The sequence below is a fragment of the Rhinolophus ferrumequinum genome, chromosome 6, assembly GCF_004115265.2.
Source record: "Rhinolophus ferrumequinum isolate MPI-CBG mRhiFer1 chromosome 6, mRhiFer1_v1.p, whole genome shotgun sequence".
NCBI lineage: Eukaryota > Metazoa > Chordata > Mammalia > Chiroptera > Rhinolophidae > Rhinolophus > Rhinolophus ferrumequinum.
The window spans coordinates 71,439,384-71,466,137 of NC_046289.1; the positions used below are offsets into that span (position 1 = coordinate 71,439,384).

Consider the following 26,754-nt stretch of genomic DNA (forward strand, 5'->3'; position numbering starts at 1 on the left):
TGGATAAGACAGCAAGACCCTTGTATATGCTGTATACAAGAGACTCACCTCAGAACAAAAGACACACACAGGCTGAAAGTAAAGGGTTGGAGTAAGATATTTCATGCAAATGGAAACGAGAAAAAAGCTGGAGTTGCAATACTTATTTCTGACAAAATAGACTTTAAAATGAAGAACATACTAAAAGATAAAGATGGGCACTATATAATAATAAAGGGATCGATCCGACAAGAGGACATAACCCTAGTAAACATCTATGCACCCAACATAGGAGCACCTAAATATATAAAACAGGTACTGACTGACATAAAGGCAGAGATCAACAGTAACACTATTATAGTCGGGGACTTCAACACACCTCTGACCACAAGGGACAGGTCTTCCAGACAGAAAATCAATATGGAAACAACAGCCTTAAATGATACATTGGACCACTTGGATTTAATCGATATTTTCAGAACATTTCACCCCAATGCTGCAAAATACACCTTCTTCTCAAGCGCACATGGAACATTTTCCAAGATAGATCATATGTTAGGCCACAAAACAAGTCTTGATAAATTTAAGAAAATTGAAATCATACCAATTGTCTTCTCTGATCACAATGCTATGAAATTAGAAATGAACTACAGGAAAAAAACGGGAAGACACACCAATTCATGGAGGCTGAATAACTTATTACTAAATAATGAATGGGTCAAGCAGGAGATCAAGGAAGAAATCAAAAGATATTTCGAGATAAATGAAAATGAAAACACGACGACCCAAAATCTTTGGGATGCCGCGAAAGCAGTCCTAAGAGGGAAATTCATAGCTTTGCAGGCCTACCTAAAGAAACAAGAAACATCACTAATCAACAGTTTATCTTCACATTTAAGGGATCTGGAAAAAGAACAGCAAAATAAGCCCAAAGGGAACACAAGGAAGGAGATAATAAAGATCAGAGCAGAATTAAATGAAATAGAAACCAGAAAAACAATACAAAAGATCAATGAATCCAAGAGTTGGTTCTTAGAGAAGATAAACAAAATCGACAAACCATTAGCCAGACACATTAAAAAAAAGAGAGAGAGGACCCAAATTAATAAAATCAGAAACGAAAGAGGAGAAGTGACAACGGACACTGCAGAAATACAAAGAGTTTTAAGAAGTTACTATGAGCAACTATATGCCAACAAATTTGACAATTTGGAAGAAATGGACAATTTTCTAGAGGCGTACAACCTTCCAAGGCTAACTCAAGAAGAAACAGAAAACCTGAATAGACTGATTACCACCACGGAAATTGAATCAGTAATCAACAGTCTCCCAACAAACAAAAGCCCTGGACCAGATGGCTTTACAGGTGAATTTTACAAAGCGTTCAAAAAAGAATTATCACCAATTCTCCTCAAGCTCTTCCAAAAAATCCAGAAGGAGGGAAGACTCCCAAACACTTTTTACGAAGCCACTATCACCCTGATCCCAAAATTAGACAAAGACACCACAAAAAAAGAAACTACAGGCCGATATCTTTAATGAACATAGATGCAAAAATCCTCAACAAAATATTAGCAAACAGAATTCAGCAATACATTAAAAAGATCATTCACCACGATCAAGTGGGATTCATTCCTGGTATGCAGGGGTGGTTCAACATCCGCAAATCTATTAATGTGATACACCACATTAACAAAATGAAAAATAAAAATCACATGATCATATCAATAGATGCAGAAAAAGCATTTGATAAAATCCAACAGCCATTTATGATAAAAACCCTTAAGAAAGTGGGAATAGAGGGATCTTATCTCAACATAATAAAGGCCATATATGACAAACCCACAGCTAACATCATACTCAATGGGGAAAAGCTAAAACCATTCCCCCTAAGATCAGGAACAAGGCAAGGATGCCCATTATCTCCGCTTCTATTCAACATAGTTCTGGAAGTTCTTGCCACAGCAATCAGACAAGAAAAAGAAATAAAAGGCATCCAGATTGGTAAGGAGGAAGTAAAGTTATCATTGTATGCAGATGATATGATACTATATATAGAGAACCCTAAAGACTCCACCAAGAAGCTATTAGAGCTGATAGATGAATTTAGTAAAGTGGCAGGATACAAAATTAATATTCAGAAATCAGTTGCATTTGTATATACCAATAATAAAACATCAGAAGGAGAAATTAAAAAAACAATCCCATTTACAATCGCTCCAAAGACTATAAAATACCTGGGAATAAATTTAACCAAAGAAGTAAAAGATCTATACTCAGAAAATTATAAGACACTGATGAAAGGAATGAAGGAAGATATAAATAGATGGAAACACATATCATGTTCATGGATAGGAAGAATTAATATAGTTAAAATGTCCATACTGCCTAAGGCAATATACATATTCAATGCAATTCCTATCAAACTGCCAACGTCGTTTTTCACAGAAATAGAACATATAATCCTAAAATTTATATGGGACCATAAAAGACCCCGAATAGCAAAGGCAATCTTGAGAAATAAGAACAAAGTGGGAGGTATAACAATACCTGACTTCAAATTATACTACAAGGCTACAGTAATCAAAACAGCATGGTACTGGCATAAAAACAGACACATAGATCAATGGAACAGAATAGAGAGTCCAGAAATAAATCCACGCCTATATGGCCATTTAATCTACGACAATGGAAGCAAGAATGTACGATGGAGTAATGACAGTCTATTCAATAAATGGTGCTGGGAAACCTGGACAGACACATGCAAAAAAAATGAAGTTGGACCACCTCCTTACACCATATACAAAAATAAATTCAAAATGGCTTAAAGACTTAAATGTAAGGTCTGAAACCATAAAATACCTAGAAGAAAATATAGGAAGAAACTTCTCAGACATTACCCGGAGTAAGATTTTTACTGATATACACCCTCGCGCGAGGGAACTAAGAGAAAGAATAAACATGTGGGATTATATCAAACTAAAAAGTTTTTTCACAGCAAAGGAAACCATCAATAAAACAAGAAGGGATCCTACTGAATGGGAAAAGATATTTGCCAGTGATATATCTGATAAGGGATTAATATCACAAATCTATGGAAAACTTACTCAACCCAACTCCAAAAAAACAAACGATCCAATTAAAAAATGGGCAGAGGACTTGAAGAGACATTTTTCTGAAAAGGACATACAGATGGCAAACAGACATATGAAGAAATGCTCAACCTCACTAACCATCAGAGAAATGCAAATAAAAACCACAATGAGATACCACCTCACCCCAGTCAGAATGGCTATCATCAATAAATCAACAAACAACAAGTGCTGGCGCGGATGTGGAGAAAAGGGAACGCTTGTGCACTGTTGGTGGGATTGCAGACTGGTGCAGCCGCTATGGAAAACAGTATGGAGGTATCTCAAAATTCTGAAAATGGAACTACCTTATGATCCAGTAATTCCACTCCTAGGTATCTATCCGGAGAAATCCAGAACTTCAATTCAAAAATCTCTATGCACTCCTATGTTTATTGCAGCACTATACACAATAGCTAAGACATGGAAACAACCAAAATGCCCATCGGTAGATGACTGGATTAAGAAACTGTGGTACATTTATACAATGGAGTATTATGCAGCCATAAGGAAGAAAGAAATCTTACCATTTGCAACAACATGGATGGATCTAGAGAACATTATGTTAAGTGAAATAAGTCAGACAGAGAAAGATAAGTTCCATATGATCTCACTTATTTGCGGATTCTAAAGAAAAGAATAAGTGAATGAACTAATCAGAAACTGTTTGGGAGACAATGAGGAAAAACTGAGGGTTGCTAGATGGGCGGGGGGAGTGGGGGGTGGGGGGGAGGGTGAGGGGATTGGAGGGCAGTCCGTGACCACAGGATGGCCACGGGGTTTGAAAATTAATCTGGGGAACGTAATTTGGTGGTTACCAGAGCGTAAGGGGGTTGGGGGGTGGGGGATGAGGGTGAGGGGGATCAAATGTACGGTGATGGAAGGGGAGCTGACTCTGGGTGGTGAACACACAGTGTGATTTATGGATGATGTGATTCAGAATTGCACAACTGAAATCTATGTAATTCTACTAACAATTGTCACCCCAATAAATTAAAAAAATAAAAAAAAAAAAAAAAAATCTACCAAATATTTAAAGAAAAATTAACAATAATGTTGTTATTCAAACTATGCAAAAAAACTGAAGAGGAGAGAATACTTTCAAGCTCATTCTATGAGTCCACCATTACTCTGATATCAAAGCCAAAGACACTACAAAGAAAGAAAACAACAGACCAATATCCCTTATGAATACAGAGGTAAAAATACTAGCAAACCAAATTCAACAGCATGTTAAAAGAATTGTACACCATGACAAAGGGGGATTTATTCCTGCAGGGTTCAATACATGAAAATCAATCAGTGTAATATATCACATTGACAGAATGAAAGAAAAATAATGTAATCGTCTCAATTGATGCATAAAAGGCATTTGACAAAATTCAACACACTTTCATGATAGAAACACTCAACAAACAAGGAATAGAAGGAAACAACTTTAACATAATAAAGGTCACATAGGAAAAACCCACAGTGAACATCATATTCGATGGTTTAAAAGGGCAAACAAAAATCTGAAAGCTTTTCTTGAGGTCAGGAGCAAGACAAAGATGCTCAGTTTTACCACTTCTACTCAACACAGTATTGAAGTCTTAGGAAGAACAATTAGGCAAGAAAAAGGAATAAAAGGTATCCAAATTGGAAAGGAAGATGTAAATGTATCTCTGTTCACAGAAGGTGTGAACCTATATGTAAAAAAACACACATACAAAAAGAAAAGTGTTAGGACTTGTAAACAAATTCAACAAAGTTACAGGATACAAAATCAACAAACAAAAATTAGTTACGTTTTATACAGTAACAGTGAACAATTTGAAAAGGAAATTAAGGAAACAGTTTAATTTATAATAGCAGCAAAAAGAATAAATACTTAGGAATGAATTTAACCAAGGAGGCGAAAGACATTTACACTGAAAACACCAAAATATTGCTGAAAAAATTAAAGATGACACAAATAAATGGAAAGACATCCCGTGTTCATGGACTGCAGGACTTAATATTGTTAAGATGTCAATAGTACCCAATGTGACTTACAGAGTCAATGGAATCTCTATCAAATCCCAATGAAGTTTTTTTGTAGAAATAGAAAAATCTATCCTAAAATTCACATGCAATCTCAAGGGGCCCCAAAAAGCCAAAACTATTTTGAAAAAGAAGAGCAAAGTTAGAGGCCTCACACATTCTGATTTCAAAACTTACTACAAAGCCACAATAATCAAAACAATGTGTTACTGGCATAAACACAGACACGTTGACCAATGGAATAGAATAGAGATCCCAAAATAAACTCTCACACATATGGTCAAATGATTTTCCACAAGGGTGCCAACAGCCTTCAATGGGGAAAGGACAGTCTTTTTTGCAGATAGTGCTAGGAAAATTGGATGTCCACATGCAAAATAATGAAATTGGATCTTTATCTTATGCCATATTCAAAAATTAATTCAAAATGAATCAAAGACCTAAACATAGGACCTAAAGGTATAAAGCTCTTAAGAAACATAGGGGAAAAGCTTCATGACATTGGATTTGGCAATGATTTTTTGGATATGACCCAAAAAGCACAGGCAACAAAGCAAAAAAAAAAAGATAAATTGGACTACATCAGAATTTAAAACTTTTGTGCATAACGAGATTATCATGGAACAGGAGAAAATATTTGCAAATCATATTCTGAAATGAGATTAATATCCAGAATATATATAGAACTCATAACTCAACAACAAAAAATTTTAAATGGGCAAAGGACTTGAATTAGGCAAAGGACTTCTCTCCAAAGATCTACAAATGGCCTGTAAGCACAAGATAAGATGCTCAACATCATTAATCATTAGGAAAATGCAAATCATAACTACAAGGAGATACCATTCCACACCCATTAGAATGCTATGATCAAAAATCAAATGAAAAAGAAAGTAAGAAGTGGAGACCACGAGGAAAATAGGAGCACCTGTGCATTGCTCCTATTGGAAATGTGAAATGGTACAGGCGCTGTGAAAAATGGTATGGTGGTTCCTCAAAAAAAATTAAATATGGAATTGTCATATAATCCAGCATTTCACTTCTAGGTATATACTCAAAAGAACTGCAGAGAATCAAATATATATTTGTACATAGCAGTGTTACACACAATAGCCAAAAGGTGGAAACAGCCCAAGTGACCTTCAACAAATGAATGGATCAAGAAAATGCAATAAATATATACAATGGAATATTATTCAGCCTTTAGAAGGAAGGAAATTCTGACACATACTACAACATGGATGAACCTTGGTAAAAATAAGCCCATCACAAAAGGACAAATTTTGTGTGATTCTACATATATGAGGTACCTATGGTAGTAAATTTACAGAGACGGAATGTAGCATGGTCGTTGCCAGGGGCTAGGGGAGAGCGGAATGGAAAGTTATTCTTTAATGGGTAAAGGGTTTCACTTTGGAATGATGAAAACTTCTGGAGGTGAATGGTGGTGATGGTTGCACAACAATGTAAATGTACTTACTGCCACAGAACTGTATACTTAAAAATGGTTAAAATGATCATTTTTATGTTTATATATATATATATGTATAATATGTTTACATATATTTATAATATATATAAATATATATATATATAAATCCATCAAAAAGGGTAATATAGGGAGATTAAATAATAAAAGTACTTGAATAATCCAGAAGAAAATAAATAAAAAGAAATAAAGAAACAAAAAACAGGACAAGCAAAATACAAATAGTCTACCTGTCAGTAGCTAAGGACTTGAAGCAAAAATTGACAGATGGCAAGTGTGAGAAGAAAATACACTCCTATAGAGCATAAACAATATACATTGTAAACATTCTCTATATTTCACAGTGAAAAAGCCTTTCCATGACAACAGAAATTCTCTGAAAATTCACACAGACATCTCACCGTTGCCTTTAAGATATTATTCCTGCCATTGCTCTGGGGGCCAGTCTAACCTATACTATATGAAAACCATGGGTAAGGAAAGGATGTTACACCAAGGAGTCCTGAGGGAGTCATAAACCAGCCCAAGAGGAGACTGAAGACTTCACAATAATCTCTAAGATGAAACTTTAATTGCACCCTTGAGAGTCTCAACAATACATCCCTCCCCTTCGTTCACCTGCACCCCCTTTTTAGAAATCTCCTCATAAAGTTCATACCCCCATTTCTTTCAGCTACTCTATAGGAAAAGTAACCAATATATAAAACTCACCCATTGAATTTTCTCTACTGGGTGAGATAAGTGAAATATCTGGGAGCCTGGGGGTGATTGAGGTCTCTTATATAGCCCTTGATGAAAACATCACTATGTCAAATGAGCTCACGCCTCAAGGACTCGTTACAGGGCTGTGCTTCTTTTCACTGCTTATCATATTGCCCAACAGATATACCCTGTGCTATAACCGTTTCTTTTGAGCACTTTAGGAAGGGAGGAAAGAGAGTTTCAGCAGTTTAACTTTGTGTGTCATAGGTGTCTCAGGGTCAGGCCCCTGGGCTGTGATTCCATATGAAGGAAAGAGAACCATCAATGAGAAGATACAGACTCAGTGTTTATTCCCAGCTTTGTACACACTCAGCCCTACTATGAAGGGTAAGTAACTTGTCTCCCTGTCTAGGCATCACTGCATTTTTTCTATGACATCTACAAACGGATGCTAGCTCCGGTGGAATATCATTTTAATAATAATATATTTTTGCAAACTTTTGTGGGTTTTATGTTTCTGAATATTTGGTTTCACCCAGTGTCTCCAGTAATATAATAATAAGTTATATGAACTGTTGACTCCAGGGCCCCACTACTCAAATATCCCTCAGCCTAATAATCCTTGAAACTGTCTTGCCTACTGATTCACACAGGAATGCCTCATTATGCATAAATTTGATAAATTACATAAAATGGTATTAGAAAACTATTTACTGTTGTGTTCAGTAGCTCATTTTCTACAATGCCTCCAATTAAATAGAATTTATTCCCACTTATCACATAAGTAATATAATACTTTTTCTTTAATAATTTACTTTCTGTATCTTGATTGTTGACACTGCTATGTTTTAGTGTCTTCTTCCTTTCTATCAGACCAAGCTGTATGTTTTTAAGTGCCAGAATGTAAGCGGAGGTCAGTAAGATAAATCTAAGCAACCAAAGAGAGCTGCCCATAGCTTTACTACGTGATACGTTAGAACGGAGTGACTTTTTAACCTAGTGTTTTAGGTTCACTTAAATTTACTGTTTTTCATTTAAGTTTTTAAATTATTATGCTACAAGATTTTTATCCTTGTTACTTTGTAATCATATTTGTTGGCAATATTATTATTAACAACAACAGCTATGAATTTTTCCAGGTCTAGTATATTCCAGGAACTGTGCTAGGTGTATGTATTCAACAGTGTTTTCACAAGAGCCCTGAAAAATATGTGTTAATTTACCCAAAAGCACACAGTATTTGAACCCAAATCATTGTGACATTATCGTTTATCTTCCTTTAAGTACAGTGATATAACAGGACTACTCACTTAAATATTACTGGATTGAGTCAATCAGTTGTGAACCTGATCCAACTGTGGTATGCCAGATTGCCAAACCAAACAGATTGCCAGAGTGGATGTTCTCTTCTGTCCTCACCAATCCATGTGCTTTCCCCCTAAAATAACATTCTCAGTCCTTCCTAAAAAGGCCCATTTTTCTTTGTAGGTTATATGTGTAGCTGCTTCACTCCATTACTGGACCATGCCAACAAAGAATTTACATTGATCTTCTATGTGTCCAGGACAGATATGACAAACGTTTGGGAGGGAAAATCAAGAGGATTTGTGAATGATTGCATATGCGAGGTGATAGAATTAGAAACTGCCTTGAGTGACTCTCAAATTTCTGGCAATGACTTTAGCAAATGCTAAATAGGTTGTTGAATTCCCCCAGAAACAAATACAAAAGGGAGAGGGAGCTCTTATGAAGGGAAAGATAGAATAAGAAGTTGAGCAGAATGGTGATTAAATATAAAAGAAGGCCAATGTCTAGGGAGGCTTATATTTAGAATGGACACTCAAACGTGACAGGGATATGAGGCCAGGTGGGATTAGTGGGCCACGGGTTCAAATGTGGCCTCGCTACAGGTTTGGTCAGTACATTGATAACAATCTAAATCTATACTAGGAGTTGATTAAATCTATAGAAAACAGTGTAGCCATTGAATTGATGAGGTAGAGCTAAATTCTTGACAAAAATATATTAAGTTAAAAAACAGGTTATAAAACTGCATATTTTGAAAATCCCATTTTAATTTTTAAGAAGAAATGCAATTAATTCCCCAAAGAGTTAAAACATTTTTGCTCTGGGAAATGGAATTATTTTTTATGTTTCTATATTTTTCATGTCCTAATTATTTTTTAAAGTATTTTTATTTTGGAAATAAATTTTATTTTGGTAAATTTTGAACATTATAGCATTAATAAACAGCTCAGAGTGCACAATGGACATTCACAGCTCTAGAGTATCTGAGAAGTCAAGTACTTTCAAGTACTTTCCACTTGGGGAGATATGTAAAAAAATAATTATTCCACTCCTAATTCTTGGTTAAAAAAATTAATTCAGACTAAAAGCTGTTCTATCAGAAATAATTAACTATGAGCGGGACAAAGAATTACAAACTGATAACCACTTTGCTGATTAAAATGTAGTGCCTCTGAATTTCCAAAATTTCAAAAGGAAGAGAGGACTTTTTGAACCTAACCCATTGATAAGGAATATCCAGGTATCCAAAGATATTACTATATTTAAAATATTGATGGTAGCCCACCCTGTCAAATATCTTGAACTTTAAACAAAAAAATTTTAGGACATAAGGAAACTTTAGAAATAAGCCTGAACCAAATATTTTAGGAAGGTTGATAGGAAAATATCCAAGTTTATATAGTCTTGTCTCAACTCCTAATTCAGCCAATATGAGAAAGATCTTTCTGGTCTTGGCATATCCTAAGGTAACCCCTCTATCCGTTATTTAATTTAGGTAAAAGCAAGATGATGAACCGACAAGTTATGGTGTTTAGGCTTCATTCCCAGCCTAAAATGAAGGCACTTACTTTTATATACTCGTATGTGTTGATGGGAAGAGAACTGACTCTGGGTGGTGAACACGCAATGCAATATATAAATGATGTATTATAGAAATGTACACTTGAAATCTATATAATTTTACTAACAAATGACATCCGAATAAATTTAACAAAAAAGATTTTTATTAAAATATAGCTAACACAAAATATTATATTACCAATATTTGATCCCCTTTTCCCTCTTCTACGATTCTCCTCCGCCCTTACCCTATGGTAACCACTAAACTGTTAAATGTCTGTGAGTTCTGCAGCATCTCCCTAAGAGCAGCAAAAGCAAGGAGGCTCAAGAATCCCTCCCACAGTTCCTTTCTTACCTGCCTTTTATTAGACTTCTACGTATGAAATTCTGACCAAGGAGGCAATTTAATAGCTATTTTTGCTTTAGATTTATACTCAATTTTATTTCAAAGTAAAAGGATGTATCCAAAGTTTATACTTATATGTAGGATATCCAAGGGGTAACATGAAAAACAAAACAGCACTGAGACTCCGGGTTATGGGAATATTTGAGATGAAATGAACTTTGTTCCAAACCAATCTCCAAATGAACCAGTGTGTATCTAGGAGTTACTGGCTTTGCACATTTAAGTAAATCCTTAAATCTCCCTGAACTTCAGTTTCATTGTCATTAAAAGAGAAGATAAAACACACCTCCCTACTGCTCAAAGGGACATTAGGAAGACAAAAGGAGATGATTTTTATAAAAATACTTTGTACAATTGTCAAGCAGTTTGTAAGTAAAACCTACAAGTGTTCATTATTATTCACTCCTTGATTGCTTGTGTTTCTCTGACAGCTTTGGGATCCCAGAATACAACGATGCATTTTGTGACTGAGTTTGTCCTCCTAGGTTTCCCTGGTCCAAGGGAGATGCAGACCTTCTTCTTCTCATTACTCCTGGTAGTCTATCTCCTGACCCTGCTGGGGAACGGGGCTATTGTCTGCGCAGTGAAATGGGACAGGCGGCTTCACACACCCATGTACATCTTCTTGGGAAACTTTGCCTTCCTAGAGATTTGGTATGTTTCCTCCACTATTCCAAACATGCTGCTCAACATCCTCTCTGAAACCAAGACCATCTCCTTCACTGGCTGCTTCCTCCAATTCTATTTCTTCTTTTCACTGGGCACAATGGAGTGTTTCTTCTTATCAGTTATGGCTTATGATAGGTTCCTGGCCATCTGTCGCCCACTACATTACCCCTCCATAATGACTAGGACGTTCTGTGTGATCCTGGTCAGTGTTTGCTGGGTGAGTGGATTTCTCTGCTATCCAGCCCCCATTGTCCTTATCTCCCAACTTCCCTTCTGTGGACCCAACATCATTGACCACTTCGTGTGTGACCCAGGCCCACTGTTCGCACTGGCCTGTACCCCTGCTCCTTCCACTGAGCTTATCTGCTACACCTTCAACTCATTGATCATCTTTGGGCCCTTCCTTTCCATCCTGGGATCTTACACTCTGGTACTCAAAGCTGTGCTTCGTATTCCCTCTGGTGCTGGTCGAACTAAAGCTTTCTCCACGTGTGGGTCTCACCTAATGGTGGTGTCCCTATTCTATGGAACCCTTATGGTGATGTATGTGAGCCCAACATCAGGGAACCCAGCAGGAATGCAGAAGGTCATCACTTTGGTATACTCAGTTGTGACTCCACTCTTAAATCCCCTTATCTATAGTCTCCGAAACAGAGACATGAAAGATGCCTTAAAGAAAGTCCTGGGATTAAGAATTAACTCTAACTGAGACATCTTTGAAAGAGAAGGAGAATTTGCCACTTCTGACCTTAGTTTTTTATACCAACAATAGAGAATGGTTTCAAAAAGTCATTTTCTGGCTCACATTTAAGTAGAGAGAGAGAGTTACTTTTTCACAGTTCTTCAGCAGTTCAAGTTCAGCTCATTGATAATAACTGCTCAGTAAAACGTTTTAAACATACGTGACCTCACTGAGTAATTATATGGTGATGTCTCTTTCCTGGTTTGATGCTAGCTGATGGAAGAAACAAAATGCATGTGTACCTGGAGCCTTTCAAGAGAGGGTACAATCTTACGGTGGAAGGGAAGTAACATAAGCCATGCATGAAGCTCTCACACAGGGCTTCCACATTAAAGCCAGTAAAAGAATCTTCGTGACCTCCCTGTAAAAATTAATGGTCCATTGGTGATATCTTTGATGAGCACTGCTATTATTATACACCACAGGTGAGCCTATTCCCCCATACCTTTGTTCATTCAATATGCTCAAGTGATTGAGTATCAAAAATATTGGTTTTTCTTTCAGCTCAAGAACAAAAAAAAAATTGTCTCAGAGTATTTAGATCACTATGGAACTCACGCTCTCCAAAATAAGTGGTACCAAAGTCATCCACAAGCCTCCCCTTCTCAGAAAGTGGCGGAGGCACCAGGAATAGTATGACTTTTATAGATATTTTGAATAAAACAATATGGACCTAGCTTTATCCACTGGGACTGAAACCAGAGAAGATAAGGATTTGGGTCAGGGGGCTCCTTTTTCAGCTGTACCCTCTTTGTCCATTCCATTACTCATCTGCACCTTCAGGAGAGGTGACATTAAAAAAAGGGGGGCAGTATATTTCTTGGTTCTCAACTCTATTCCACTGGTCTGTGTGTCTGTTTTTCTGCCAAAACCATGCTATTTTGATTATTGTCACTTTGTAGTATAAATTGAAATGAACGGATATAATACCTTTCAGGCCTTGTTCTTTTTTCTCAGGATTCTTTTGTGATTCCATACAAATATGATGATTTTTTGCTCTATTTCTTTAAAAAATGCCATTGGGAATTTGATGTGGATTTCATCAAACCTGTATATTACTTTGGGTGACACAGCCATTTTAACTATGGTGCTGGGAAAATTGGAAAACCACAGGCAAAAAAATGAAACTAGGCTGCTACCTCTCACCATGTAACAAAATTAACTCAAAAATCTAAATATAAGACCTGAAACAATAAATTGCATGGAAGAAAATATAGGTAAAATAATAATAATAATGGAAAAATCAAATCAGTGTGTATGAGGACAAAGATTCACATAGGGTTTAATGGTGAATATATTAGGTGATGAGACAAGTAGAGTTAACAGGAGCAGGCTTGTGAGCTGGCAGGATGTGCAGGCAAAGAGCTAACAAGAGCGAACTTGTGGGCTAACAGGAACAAGCTTAAACATTAACCACTTGGCTCTAAGTCCCCTGGCTAGCACTGCACCTGCAAGCTGACAAGCACCTTACATCAATCATAGGTGAGAACAGAACGGTTCCCAGTTGCAACAGCAACCCCCTGCAAGCCGACATCCATCACAGATGGGAACAGGACAGTTCCCAGGAGAAGACAATTGTAACGACAGCCCCCCTGCAAGCTGACATCCTACATCCTGCATGGAAAATATAAAACCCCAGCACTCCTCATCGGGCAGCTGACCCTATCAGGCTCTGTCCTGGCAAAACTTCCCTTTGCCCGAACTGTCTCTCTCTTTGACTTTCAATAAATCTTTGCTTACTCTTGTAGAGTCTCGTAAATCCTTTTACATTTTGCAAAAGACCAGGGGTTAATTCTATGCCAAGACATTAGGAAATGGGTCATATAATTATTTTGGAAATTATCTGTGAAATTCGTTTACCATGTTTTCCTTACAGTTGACTAAGTTTTTCTGTGAGGATTTTTTGTTTGTTTGTTACTGTCAAATAGAGTCGTGTACAGTTCAAATACGGGGACCTCGGTCTTGTGCATTTTGATTTTGAGTCAAAGACTGAATCTGAGTTCAAGTCGTTGTGGCTGGTGTTCCAGAGGTAAGTGGCTGCTCTCCGCATCACTGCTTTCTTGTCTTGTTGAGGAGAGGTCTCTCGTTTGGCAAGCACAGAATTCCCATAGCAGGGAATCATTTTTCATAATGTCTTGCCAAAATGATCAATACAAGTTAGTTTAGCTATTCATGATCATCCTAGTTTAAAAAAATTAAAAGAACTTCTCCTCATCTTTCAGTTTCCTTCTCTTCTTGGTTTCCTTTCCACAAGACTACAAGCTGCTTTGACATAAACAACTCAATAGAAAGGTAATGTTTGCTTCTAGATGAGTAGGTTTATAGTTCACTTTATGTATTACTAATTTTGTGAGCCCACAACAGCTGCAGCACTATAAATACATTTACCTTATTTAATATAACCTCACTGAATAGAAAGGGTTTTTCTTTTCTATTTGATTATGTTCAGTATGTATTATAAATATTCTATTTACACCACTTTTACCAAAATTATTTTTAAGGAAAATTCTCTTATGAGTCAAAAAATTAAAAGTATTTTGTTAAAATTTTTCTGGAAATTCCAGTGTTAAAACTATCATCATGTTCTGAGTTGTATTTGAATCTTTAGAAAAGACATCTTCCTTAGTGACGATGTTCTAAAGGGAATAAGGGCAAATTTTGGAATATGGTGAATAATTATTTTTGTAACGTCTTTGGTTCCCTGCTTTCTGGGGCTATTTTTTAAACAGTTTTAAGTTAAATCTTCCAAATAGTAAATTTTAAGGGAAATTTGAGGCACCAGTAAAGAGAGCTTTAGAAGAGAATCTCTTGGTGATTTTAATTTTCTTCTCCAATACATCGCATATGTTATATTCATCTTTAATGACATATGTCTTAAATGTATATGAAGCATGACAAATCACCATGCAAAACTAAACATCATGAAGTGACTAATAATGACTTCTATTACTAAAAACAAAGGATTAAATACCAAATTATAAATGAGCTGTAGTGCAATATAAATGTCTTTAGATGGGAAGTAGAACGATGTTTAAAGAATTTACTGTCTTAATATCCTTGTTGATTTTCTTCTGGTATCATGAGAAAAAATGATAGAAATTAAATTCTCCTAATGAAAATAGCTGAAGTGGGGGTGCAATCTGAAACAGTGTCAAAGTTCATACCACGTAAATCTGTAAAAGTGTCAGATTCAAATCTGTTTTCAAGTGATAGCATATTCGTACGTGTCCCCACATTTTGAATTGAATAGCTCTAATTGCTATTTATGAACAGATTTCACTGAAAAAAAAATAGATATAAAACAAACCATTTTTGCCTCCATTTCAAGATTTCTTTACATCAAAAGAAGATGAAATTTAACTGAGCTTTGTCCACTGACAAAAAAGTTCAAGAGCCTGGAACTGTCCATTTACAAAGAATCAGGACAAAAGGACTCATTCAGAATAGGGCAGGATTTATTCAAAGCTTGTTTTAGAATATTCAATACATTTGCCTGCATGAATCAAATTTGCGGTCCTAAGAAAAGTTTCAAATGCCTCAGCAGCAAAGTTACTTGTCATTATCTATTTGTTTTCTCTCCACAATCTGGGAACAATGAATAAGTCAGAGATGTCTACTGTAACACTGTCTTGTTGGACTTTCCTGGTCCCTGGGAAATGCAAATCATCCTGTTTTCAATGATTTTATTGGTATACATCTTGACTCTGACTGGGAATATGGCCATCATTTGTGCAGTGAGGTGGGACAACCAACTCCATACCCCCATGTACATGTTCCTGGCCAACTTCTCCTTCCTAGAGATCTGGTATGTGACCTGCACAGTCCCCAACATGCTGGTCAATTTTCTTTCCAAAACCAAGACCATATCCTTCTCTGGTTATTTACTCAATTCTACTTCTTCATTTCCCTGGGCACAACTGAGTGCTTCTTCCTCTGTGTCAAGGCTTACGATCGGTACCTGGCCATCTGCCGCCCACTACACTCTCCCTGCATCATGACTGGACAGCTCTGTGTCATTCTAGTGTCTGTTTCTTGGATGATTGGTTTCTTTTCACATTCAATTCCTATCTTCTTCATTTCTCAACTACCCTTTTGCGGTCCCAATATCATTGATCACTTTCTGTGTGATATGGACCGACTGATGGCATTGTCCTGTGCCCCTACACCCATCATGGAGCATGTATTCCATTCTGTGAGCTGTCTTATCATCATTCTCACCATGTTGTACATCCTAGGGTCCTATTTCCTGGTACTCAGAGCTGTGCTACAGATTCCTTCTTCAGCTGGGCGACAAAAAGCCTTCTCCACCTGTGGATCCCACTTAGTTGTGGTGTCTCTGTTCTATGGAACCATAATGGTGATGTACGTAAGTCCAACGTCTGAAAGCTCAGTTGCTATGCATAAGATCGTCACACTGATACACTGTGTAGTGACACCAGTCTTAAACCCCTTCATCTACAGCCTACGCAACAGGGACATGAAATCCGCCCTCCATCAGGTCCTTTGTGTAATGAGAATTATCCAAACCTCATGAACAGGTTTTGTGAAACCCAATGAATGACTCTCTTTCTGCAAATGTCAGAATAATCCTCTTCTTCTACCCCAGCTGACTTGGCATTATTCATAACTGTCAAGGTCGTTTTGTGCAAAGCAAAATTCATCATGTATTTGATCAGTTTTTGATAGGCTTTTACTTTCATAAGTGTATTTCCATGGGAAGAGATTGCCACCAGACGCATGGTAAAAATAATTCTTAAAAATCTCAATATTTACTTCCAGGAATGCTTTGACTTTTCCAATGTGTAATCTCTGCCCACTCAAATTTGTTAAGAGATATCAATCAAATTGGTTATTTGTTTAGATTACAGTGTACCACTTCATTAAAAAGACACATAACAGATAAAAATGCCTGTTGTCCTGAATTTTTGGCAGAAACCCCACACGTCAATGTTGGATACACTAAAAGACTATAAAGCCAGTTTCACAAGCCATAGCTCATTACCTCGTCAACAGTATACAAGGGGAAGCTGAAAGTTTGACTGAAGCCATGAGTAATAATATCTTTAGTGAGTTGTTAGTATGTAATCCCCACAAGGAAAATGAGGATTACATCAAGAGAACCACTCAGAGGGCTTGACCCTGTCCCCTGGAGTTTGGAGGACACCTGCATTTTCCCTGATTCATAACTGTAGAAGTTGGCTCTGAAAGCAGAGCAGAAAGCAACGGCAAACTGAAGTCCTATTAATAATAGAGCAAACACAGAATACCCACATTTGGCCTAGAGTTCATGGAAGGGAACCAATGTGGACCATCTTGAAAGGGATTCCACATAAAAGTAATACTTGGTGAAGAAAGGCAACACCAAAAGTGAGTCTATGTGGAGTGAGTCACCAGAATCCAGGAATGAAAAAAGTCACAAGTAGCCCAGCCAATGAGGCATTGCCCACATCAAGGAACTCCTGTTTAGGGAGCTTCCATTCCCCCCCACCCAACCCCCACAAATAAATGCAGGGGGAGAGGTGCAAAACCACCAATGCAAGGGTGCTTCCACAGGGTTTCTTAAGAGTCAAACTCTATGGCCCAGGGTTTGCCATGTCCCCCCTCAAGAGAATATTAGGGGCAGAGAGACAAGGCACTTTAAAAGTGCTCAAATTGCAAGATTAAGGATGGAAACACCAAGTTCATGTGGATAGCCGCACTTCATACCTCAAGGAGACCCATGTCTCTCCCATAGGTTCACCTGCCCTCACGGGAATGCTCACTTAGCCAGGCTCTGTAATCGCAGGTTCCTTGGTGCCCTCCTTTGGATGGGGCACAGACATCCAGACTGGTTTCCCTGACGTCACTGTGCATTGGCTAGGGTCGTGCAGGGACATGGTAGGTGTTGGCCGCAGGGAGCTGCAGGCCCCCAGCTGGGTTGTTGGCATCTCCTGCTCTTGCTGTTGTTCCTAGATCTGAGGAAGCTATGCTGCTTCCATGTTTGCTGTGCTGGCATTTGGATTGATAGCCCTTAAGAGTCTAGTTTTCTTCCCTCATTTTCCCCCTGCCGTAATAAATCCCATTATGGGGGGGAGGGTTGGAATTAACTCTTGGGGAGGGGGGAAATGAATAGGCAGAGGACAGAGGATTTTTAGGGCAGTGAAAATACTCTGTATGGTTGTTATAATAATGGATATATGTCATTATATATTTGTCCAAAACCATAGAATGCATAACAAGAGACTGGTGCCATGAATGCAGCCCGGAGCTCACTGTCGGGCTCGCCAGGGGGTAGGAATTAGGTTGCAGTGTTCACTCTCTGCAGCCCTGAGGAGCAGAAAGGTAGAATAAGCATTCCTGCCACAGTGGGCAGCACAGACTGTGGCTGAACCCAGGCACTGGGGCAGAGATGGAACATAGAGGTGCAACAGCTATGGTCTAGCAGCTGCCATGACCAGGCAGCAAACAAAGCCATGGAGCCTGGCCGCCTCCCTTACCCTCCTAGAGCTAGCAGCAGGCCCCAGAAGAAGCTGAACCAGTGAGTGTAGGATTACAGGGGAGACTCCCTGCAGCCCTGAGAAATGGAGAGGCACATGCGTTCCTCTCTGAGGGGCAGACCTATGTTGCCCTTAATCCCAGGGACGGGAGGACGTATAGAGGAGGCAACTGAGGTCTGCAGTCCCCACTACTGGGAGAACAAAGCCACAAATAAGTCTGCCTCTCCCAGCTCATCCTGCCCACACCCACCGCAGCTGACCCCAACAGGGGCACCTGGGTCATCTCAGGCAGTGCCGCAATGCCAGCAGTGTCTGATTGCAGCCGGCAGCACGGGGATTTCACAAGCTCAGAACCCCATCGCCCACCACATTCCTCCACCAGGATGGCACCTTGAGACCACGGGCACCTTGGTCACAGAGGAAACGCCCACCACCCAAGGGAACACGGGGCATTTTCCACTGCCCCACAGAGATCTGGGAAGCTGGAGCAATGCACGATAAAATGAAAACCTACACTTCAGCGCCACCTATTGGGAAACAAAAGAAAGACCTCTTTTTATCAACTTGCTAAATAGAGAAGTGTCACTCTTTTAATAAAGTAGATTTCATTTCCATAAATGCCTACGCAGAGAAATAACCCATGAAATACTTTAAAGAAAAAAGGACTAAGGCAGCTCAGAAAGAACATGAAAAATCTCCAGAAAATAAACTTAAAAACATGGAAATACGTGATTTAAATGACAGAGAATTCAAGATCGCAATTCTGAAAGAAAAAAAAAACGCAACGATATACAAGAAAACTCAAATAGGCAGTTTAATGAACTCAGAAATAAAATTAACGAACAATAAGGAGTACTTTGCCAAAGAGATTGAAACTTTAAAAAAGAACCAAATGGAATTTTTATGTCTTCCTGGAGAAATGACCCTTTTGAATCATGTAATGTCCTTTTTCATTCCTGGTAACGTTCCTCACTCTAAAGTCTACTTTGATATTAATAGAAAACTGCTATTCCAATTTGCTTTTGATTAATGTTTGTATAGTTTATTTTTTCTAGTATTTCAATCTGTCTATTATTTTTATTTAAAGTGGATTTCTTGCAGACAGCATATTGCTGAGTCTTGCTTCCGCTGCCCCCACAATTTACAGTCTCAGCCTTTTAATTAGTTTCTTTAGACCATTTATATTTAACCTAATTTCCGATATGGTTGGATTAAAGTCTACCATTTTGCTAACTGCCTTCTATTTTTCTATCTATTCAGTTTCTTTTTTCTCTTTTTTTCTGTCTTTTTTGGGTTATTTTTTATGAATCTATTTTAACTCCATTGTTGCCTTATTATTTATATCTCTCTTTTTTTAATTTAAATGGTTGTCTGAGAGTTTACAATATTTATTTGATCAGAATCTAACTTCAAATAATATTATACTACTTGATGTGTTGTGTAACCCTTAAATTTGATATAAAAGGAATTTACCTCAATATAATAAAGGCCATATATGATCATCCAATAGCTAATATCATACACAATCATAAAAGGTCAAAAGCTTTTCCTCTAAGATCAGAAATGAGACAACAATGGCCACACTCACCATTTCTATTCAACGTAGCACTAGAAGTCCTAGCCGGAGCAATCAGTCAAGAAAAAGAAATAAGACATCAAATTACAAAAGCAGGTAAATTGTCTTTATATGCAGATGACATGAACTTATAAGTAAGAAATCCTAAAGGTACACCCAAAAAACTATCAAATTCAGTAAATTTGCAAGATACCACATCAACATACAGAAATCAGTCGCATTTATGTACACTAACTATGAAATATCTGAAAAAGAAATAAAGAAAACAATCCTATTCTCAATGGCATCAAAAAAATAATACAATACTTATGAATAAATGTAATCAAGAAGGTGAAAGATCTATACACTAAAAACTGCAAGGTTTTAATGAAAGAAATCAAAGAGGACACTAATACATGGAAAGATATTCCATGCTCATGGATTGGAAGAACTAATATTGTAAAACTAAATTTCCATACTACTCAAAACCCTCAAGGTACTCCATGCAATTCCTCTCAAAATTCCAACAGCATTTTTCACAGAAATAGCAAAAAACAAAAACCCTAAAATTTGTATGAAACCACAAAAGACCCCAAATAGTCAAAGCAATCCTGAAAAAGAAGAACAAAACTGGGGGCATCAGACTTTCTGATTTCAGACTATACTATAAAACTATGGTAATCAAAACAGTATGGTACTGGCATAAAAATAGAAACATAGATCAATGGAACAGAATTGAAAGCCCAGAAATAAACCCTCGCATATACGGTCAACTTGTATTTGACAAGGAAGCCAATGGGGAAATGGCACAGAGTATCACTAAACATCAAGTTCACTTACAAGCTGCCCCAGTAACCACCAGTGAAGATTTTCTCATGGATCCTCACTGTCACCTCACTCCTAAGGAAACCTAGAAGTCATATTTTAAAGAAGTGGTTTAAGAGGACCCTAGAAAGAAACCCCAATTTTTTTAAGAAGGAAAAGACCAACGATAAAAAAAATTTTCCTTTCACATTTGCACTGGTTTCAAATTCCTCACTCTTTGAAAGTGAAATCAGAGAGGAAAATGATAATTTGACCAAATTAGTCAATTATATGGCTTCTGCCACCTTCCATTTCCTCCCATATCAATTAATGTCACTCCACATCATGATCAGATCACACAAGGCAGTTCCAACCTAGTACCAACCACATGGTCATTACAGTGAAAAACTCCAGGAAAATTCAATGGATTTAATTTTAAAGGGACCAACAGAATATATTACAGTTTCCTGTTTCACTGTGTTGTAGTGTTTCATTTAAGCTAGAGAGGAAATGTTCAAAAACATGTGTCAGTTCCAGAATTAAGAGTCATGGGCAAAGCTTCCATTTATTGCACTGATCCCTACAGAGAGTATTCCTTAATGGAATGCAAACTGGGCAATAGAAAGCCTCTTAATATTTACCCAATATTTCCCCTGAACTCTCTATTTTCTTAAGTCTAGCCACCCCTAGGAGCTAACCTACTGGATGAGCCCCAAAGATTGGAAAGAGGATGCACTCCAGGGGAAACTTGAGGACACCACTGAAACCACTTGGGGAGACACACGGAGTTTTAGAGTAATCCCTGAGAGGAAATATAAACACTGCTTCACATGTTAAATGTCTCAGCAAACTCCTAGAAAACAAGCCTCTCGAGCCTCCAGTAATGAAGGAAGTCCATTGAAGCACGTATGATGCCCTCACCGACTTTCCTCATCAGAGCCAATGAGGAGGACATGCCTTTATGTTCAGTACCACCGCACCCATCCCTCTCTCCAAGCTGAGCCAGGAAATTCGTCACTGTATGTATGAGGAAAAGGATTAATTCTCCACATTATAACCACTGCTGTGATATACTAAAGAGTGTCTTTTACTTGATAAATCTGATTAGTCATTGTTCCTCTGTAGTAGTATAGTGTAGATGTTTCATATGTGAATACAGGACACTTAAGGCTCGTTGGGTGAATAGTCATGCACCCTCTGTAAAGCCTACCTGTAAATTGAGAAGTTAGATCATCTGTATTATTTTTTTCCAATTCTATGGTTTTATGATTATTAGGGACCACCTTTCTGAGAAGCAATCTCACTTTCCAGGAGTAATCAAGTGGTATACTCCTCTCTGACTACCTGAGAAGACAGTATACCAAGTGAGGGACATTTGGAAGGAGGCTATTAAATCAAGATATTATTCTTGAGGTGGATAGACTGGTGAGTTGATTGGTTGGTTGGTTGCTTGCTTGGTTGGTTGGTTGGTTGGTTGGTTGTTTTGGAAAGGAGTGCATGACAGAGCTGCTTGCCAAGGATTGTAGCTCATATGATGATTTATGAATCCAAAAACATTAGAAATAGTATGTTTTTAGCACAAAATGGTGGGTATTCCATTCTAATGCCCTAACTATTCCCAGCAAGGAATTTTGGAGGCTTTTGAATGTGGAGTTATGCAGAACATAATGGAGCCCATTTATTCTAGAAATGCTTAAAATGAAAATTGATTATTCTGGCTTTTCCATTAAGCTCCTCACCCTTTGATCATCTCATTACTTATCTACTCTTTCACCAAAGGCTACAGGAAAAATAATGTTGCTGCTAATAAATCATATAGAGTATGATAATAGAAAAAATAAAATGAGGTATGAAGTTGTCAGTGTACAATGGAGAGTGTCCTGAAACGTTATTCACATTAAGCACTTTTTCAGAAAGAAGGACAGGAAGCACAGACCCCATGTATCTGCTTCCCAGTTTAAATCTGTAAGCCTGGATTTAGTTCCTGACCCACAGCAGGAAAAGTGATTTATTTATACTTCATAAATGAAAGTCTGGGAACCATCTATTGAGTCGTAAACAAATGTCTTTTGAATTGAACATTGATTGGAAAATTGGATGACTTTAGAATCTGGATGCTCAAATCTCCTTTCTATGCTTCTTTAATAACCACCAACAAGAAACCAATGATATTGAAGTCCAAATCTTGGTTTCTTCTGTGTTCTTTGCCTCTTAAATTTATCTTCCATTACTGACAAAGTTATGACTGGTGCCCTCCAATATACAATCCAAGAAATCTGAATTTAACAAGAAAACTCAGTATCGAAATTACCATTTTTAAAGATTTCTAATCAATTTTTTTAATATTAATCAATTGCAAGAGTACCCTGTTTGTTAAACACAAGAATTCATATTTTTTGTTCAATTCTTAAATATAAATTCTTAAATACTACTGAAAAGTACCTGCCTGTACAATTATTTGAAAATGTCCTCTCTTCCCTTTCAGAGAACAAAATTAATTCTACAACATAAAATTGTAGATGAAACCCCATTTGCTGTCAGATCCATTTGTTTTTATCACCCCAAAATACTTACTAAATGATTTAAACCTTTATACTGAAAACACTATTTTCTTTATGTGATCTAGGTAAGATCTGAATATAAAAATTAAGATAGTTCATTTTTGTATAGTATGTGTAAAAAAACACATACTATAAATAAACACTGAAAATAAACACTTGTAAATAGAGATATGAAAAAATAGTCTCACTTATTCTTTAGAGCAAAGATATTTTATGTACTGGATCTATTGTATACTTTTTTAGGTGTCACTCAACTGGTTAGAGTGATATTTTAAGAGAAAATCTTGAAAGGAAAATTTAAGAACAGCTTTGAGTCTTGAGTGTAGTGATGCCTGTGACAATTAATCAGTTGATTAGACTATTCTGAAAAGCCAGTGTCAAGGAGTAAGTTTTATGTCCATGTGTGTAATTCAACTAATTCTGTTCAGTTGCCACAGTTTTAACCCAGCTTCACACCAACTGTCCTCAAAATATGTTTTCGTTTTTTTAAACAATGTAAAGTGAATAAGAAAAAATGGGTGAGTTTGTACATGTATACCCTTAATCAACTTTAGAAAAACAAACCAAAATCAGAAAAGGTTTTCTTAAGAATCAAAGCAAAAAAGAAAGAAATTTGTCTGGTTGTACCACCGGAGTGGAAAATTCTTTCTGCTTTGGATTCTAGCAAAATAATACTCAGAGTTAGAACCACGATCAGCAAAATACGGTGGGATTTATTCCAATCTGGTCTCAAAATATATCTTAATTTCCTGTAGAGCTTAAATTCCCTTCTCAATAAAGTCCTTGAGATATGTAGGAAGCAAAGCAACGTGGTTTACACTCATGTCTTTCTTCTTCATAGATTTAAGACCCATGAACAGGTCAGCAACACACATTGTGACTGAGTTTGTTCTCCTTGGATTCCCTGGTTGCTCGGAGATACAGATTTTCCTCTTCTCACTGTTTTTGGTGATTTATGTGTTGACCTTGCTGGGGAATGGAGCCATTATCTGTGCAGTGAGATGGGACCCACGACTACACACTCCCATGTACTTTCTGCTGGGAAACTTTGCCTTCCTCGAGATCTGGTATGTTTCCTCCACTGTCCCTAACATGCTAGCCAACATTCTCTCCAGAACCAAGACTATCTCATTTTCTGGCTGCTTCCTGCAGTTCTATTTCTTCTTTTCCCTTGGCACAACTGAATGTCTCTTCCTGGCAATAATGGCTTATGATCGGTACCTGGCCATCTGTCGCCCACTGCACTACCCCACCGTCATGACTGGGAACCTCTGTGGTATGCTGGTATCTCTCTGCTGGCTCATTGGATTCCTTGGATATCCAATTCCCATTTTCTTTATCTCCCAACTCCCCTTCTGTGGACCCAATATCATTGATCACTTCCTGTGTGACATGGACCCACTGATGGCTCTGTCCTGTGCTCCAGCCCCCATTACTGAATTTATTTTCTATACTCAGAGCTCCCTTGTCCTCTTTTTCACGATTATGTATATTCTTCGATCCTATACCCTGTTGCTCAGAGCTGTTTTTCGTGTCCCTTCTGCAGCTGGCCGGAAAAAGGCCTTTTCTACCTGTGGTTCTCATTTAGCCGTGGTGTCTCTTTTCTACGGGACAGTCATGGTAATGTATGTGAGCCCTACACATGGCATCCCAACCTTGATGCAGAAGATCCTCACACTGGCATATTCAACAATGACTCCTCTCTTCAATCCCCTGATCTATAGTCTTCGTAATAAGGACATGAAACTGGCTCTGAGAAGTGTCCTGTTCAGAATGAGAATTAGTCAAAATTCATGAGCCAAAAATGTGCCATACTTCCAAGTTCTAATAAAGAATAAGGTGGAGATGTATAAGTTCTTTCAATGGCCTTTTCGTCCTCACTCTGAGTAATTAGAGGTATTTAAGAGTACCCAGCTTAAAACCTATGCTGACTACTAAAGCCTTAATTTACTGGACTTCAACCTGCAGTTGAAATTTTTTTAAAGGCTGTCCTTATTGGAATGATAAAATGGGACTCCTGCATGAGGAAAGTTAGACTTTTCTGAAAGATTTATCATCAGTTATAAGGTACCGTGTTTCACCGAAAATAAGATCAAGCCAGACAATCAGCTCTAATGCGTCTTTTGGAGCAAAAATTAACATAAGATCCAGTACATTATATTATATTATTATATTGTATTGTATTGTATTGTGTTGTATTTTTACTATATACCTGGTCTTATAGTAAAATAAGACCAGGTCTTATATTAATTTTTGCTCCAAAAGACGCATTAGAGCTGATTGTCCAGCTAGGTCTTATTTTCAGGGAAACATGATGAGTCTAATGACCTTAACCAAATACAGGTATCCCTTTCCCCGTTATCCAAAACTAGAGTGTTCCTATGAAACCTTTTGTAAGCCTTTATGGTGTACAGGGCAGAAGTAATTAGCGTTAATTTAAAAATGGAAGTCTTTTTCAGATTTCTTTCAGTTAGCAAAAACAGGTACTAAAGTAAGTCTTTCATAAAAGTGGAGTAACACAAACTTCTGAAAAATGAGGGATACCTGCAGTTAAAGGTACAGCGACTTTTTTTAAGCAGCTTTATTTAGGTACAATTGATATACAAAAAGACTGCACATGTCTAATGTATATTAAAGGTGCAGTGACTTTTAATTAGCTCTGAGACCTTTCTATAATCTTTAACAGTCACCCCTTTCTTATATCTAGCCTAACAATCTTATCTAAACATACTTTGTCTCTATTAAGAAAGAGAGAAAAAACTCTTGATCAGAAGGTATTCTTTCAACAAATAATTTTGGAGATACAGTTCCTTGTTGTAAGTTTGAAATAAAACTTGGATACATGCTAAATAATAATTTCTTCAATTATTTTTAACATTTCTATTATTACATGTTCCATATTGTAGTATAATTAATTTATTTATGTGTGCTTCCCCCAAGGGAGCTCCTTGAGAACAGTAATTACCTTTTTCATTTCTGGATTCCCAACGCACAGTGACAGAGAGGAAAGCAGCCCCTGGCAGCTGGGAACTGGCTTGGCACTGAGTTAGGTCTTTGTGTTGCCAGGAGAGGGGCTGGCACCCTCAGCCAAGCCCTGATGCAATCCTGTTGAATGTAAACAATTTCACAGAATGCCAACATCAGACAAGACCACTCTGTGAGCATGATGGATGAAGACAAAACAGGACCACTCTATAATCATGTCTGAGCACAGGCAAAATCAAGAACACTGTCCCAAGCACAAAAATGACCAAACATCTCCCTCTTTAGGCTAATATGAGTGACTGTTGCCTCTTTACCAAGCTTTGGCCTAACTGCCTTCTAGATAAAAATTAAGATTCAATCATCGA

At 37.5% G+C, this 26,754-nt stretch overlaps 3 protein-coding genes across 3 annotated transcripts; all 3 read left to right on the forward strand.

The window, feature by feature from the left end:
- Positions 1-5,151: 5,151 nt before the first annotated feature.
- On the forward strand, positions 5,152-11,975 carry LOC117023158 (olfactory receptor 11H6). Its single transcript, XM_033107636.1, has 2 exons — positions 5,152-5,178; positions 11,043-11,975. The coding sequence occupies exons 1-2, from the start codon at positions 5,152-5,154 to the stop codon at positions 11,973-11,975; spliced, it is 960 nt and encodes a 319-aa protein (XP_032963527.1).
- Positions 11,976-15,602: 3,627 nt separating this feature from the next.
- LOC117023803 (olfactory receptor 11H7-like) lies at positions 15,603-16,542 on the forward strand. Its single transcript, XM_033108987.1, is given in 3 exon segments — positions 15,603-15,630; positions 15,633-15,884; positions 15,887-16,542. Coding segments are annotated over 3 exon segments (936 nt in total).
- A 7,652-nt stretch (positions 16,543-24,194) lies between these two features.
- LOC117023771 (olfactory receptor 11H4) lies at positions 24,195-25,247 on the forward strand. The gene has a single exon (XM_033108930.1). The coding sequence runs from the start codon at positions 24,227-24,229 to the stop codon at positions 25,199-25,201; it is 975 nt and encodes a 324-aa protein (XP_032964821.1). The 5' UTR covers positions 24,195-24,226; the 3' UTR covers positions 25,202-25,247.
- Positions 25,248-26,754: the final 1,507 nt, after the last annotated feature.

Bases quoted from the DNA above. Each gene is read 5' to 3' on its own strand.
- LOC117023158 (XM_033107636.1), top strand. From the start codon at position 5,152: ATGGAATCTCTATCAAATCCCAATGAA. The intron at 5,179-11,042 runs GTTTTTTTGTAG...TTGGGATCCCAG, and splicing joins CTCTATCAAATCCCAATGAA to AATACAACGATGCATTTTGT.
- LOC117023771 (XM_033108930.1), top strand. From the start codon at position 24,227: ATGTCTTTCTTCTTCATAGATTTAAGACCCATGAACAGGTCAGCAACA.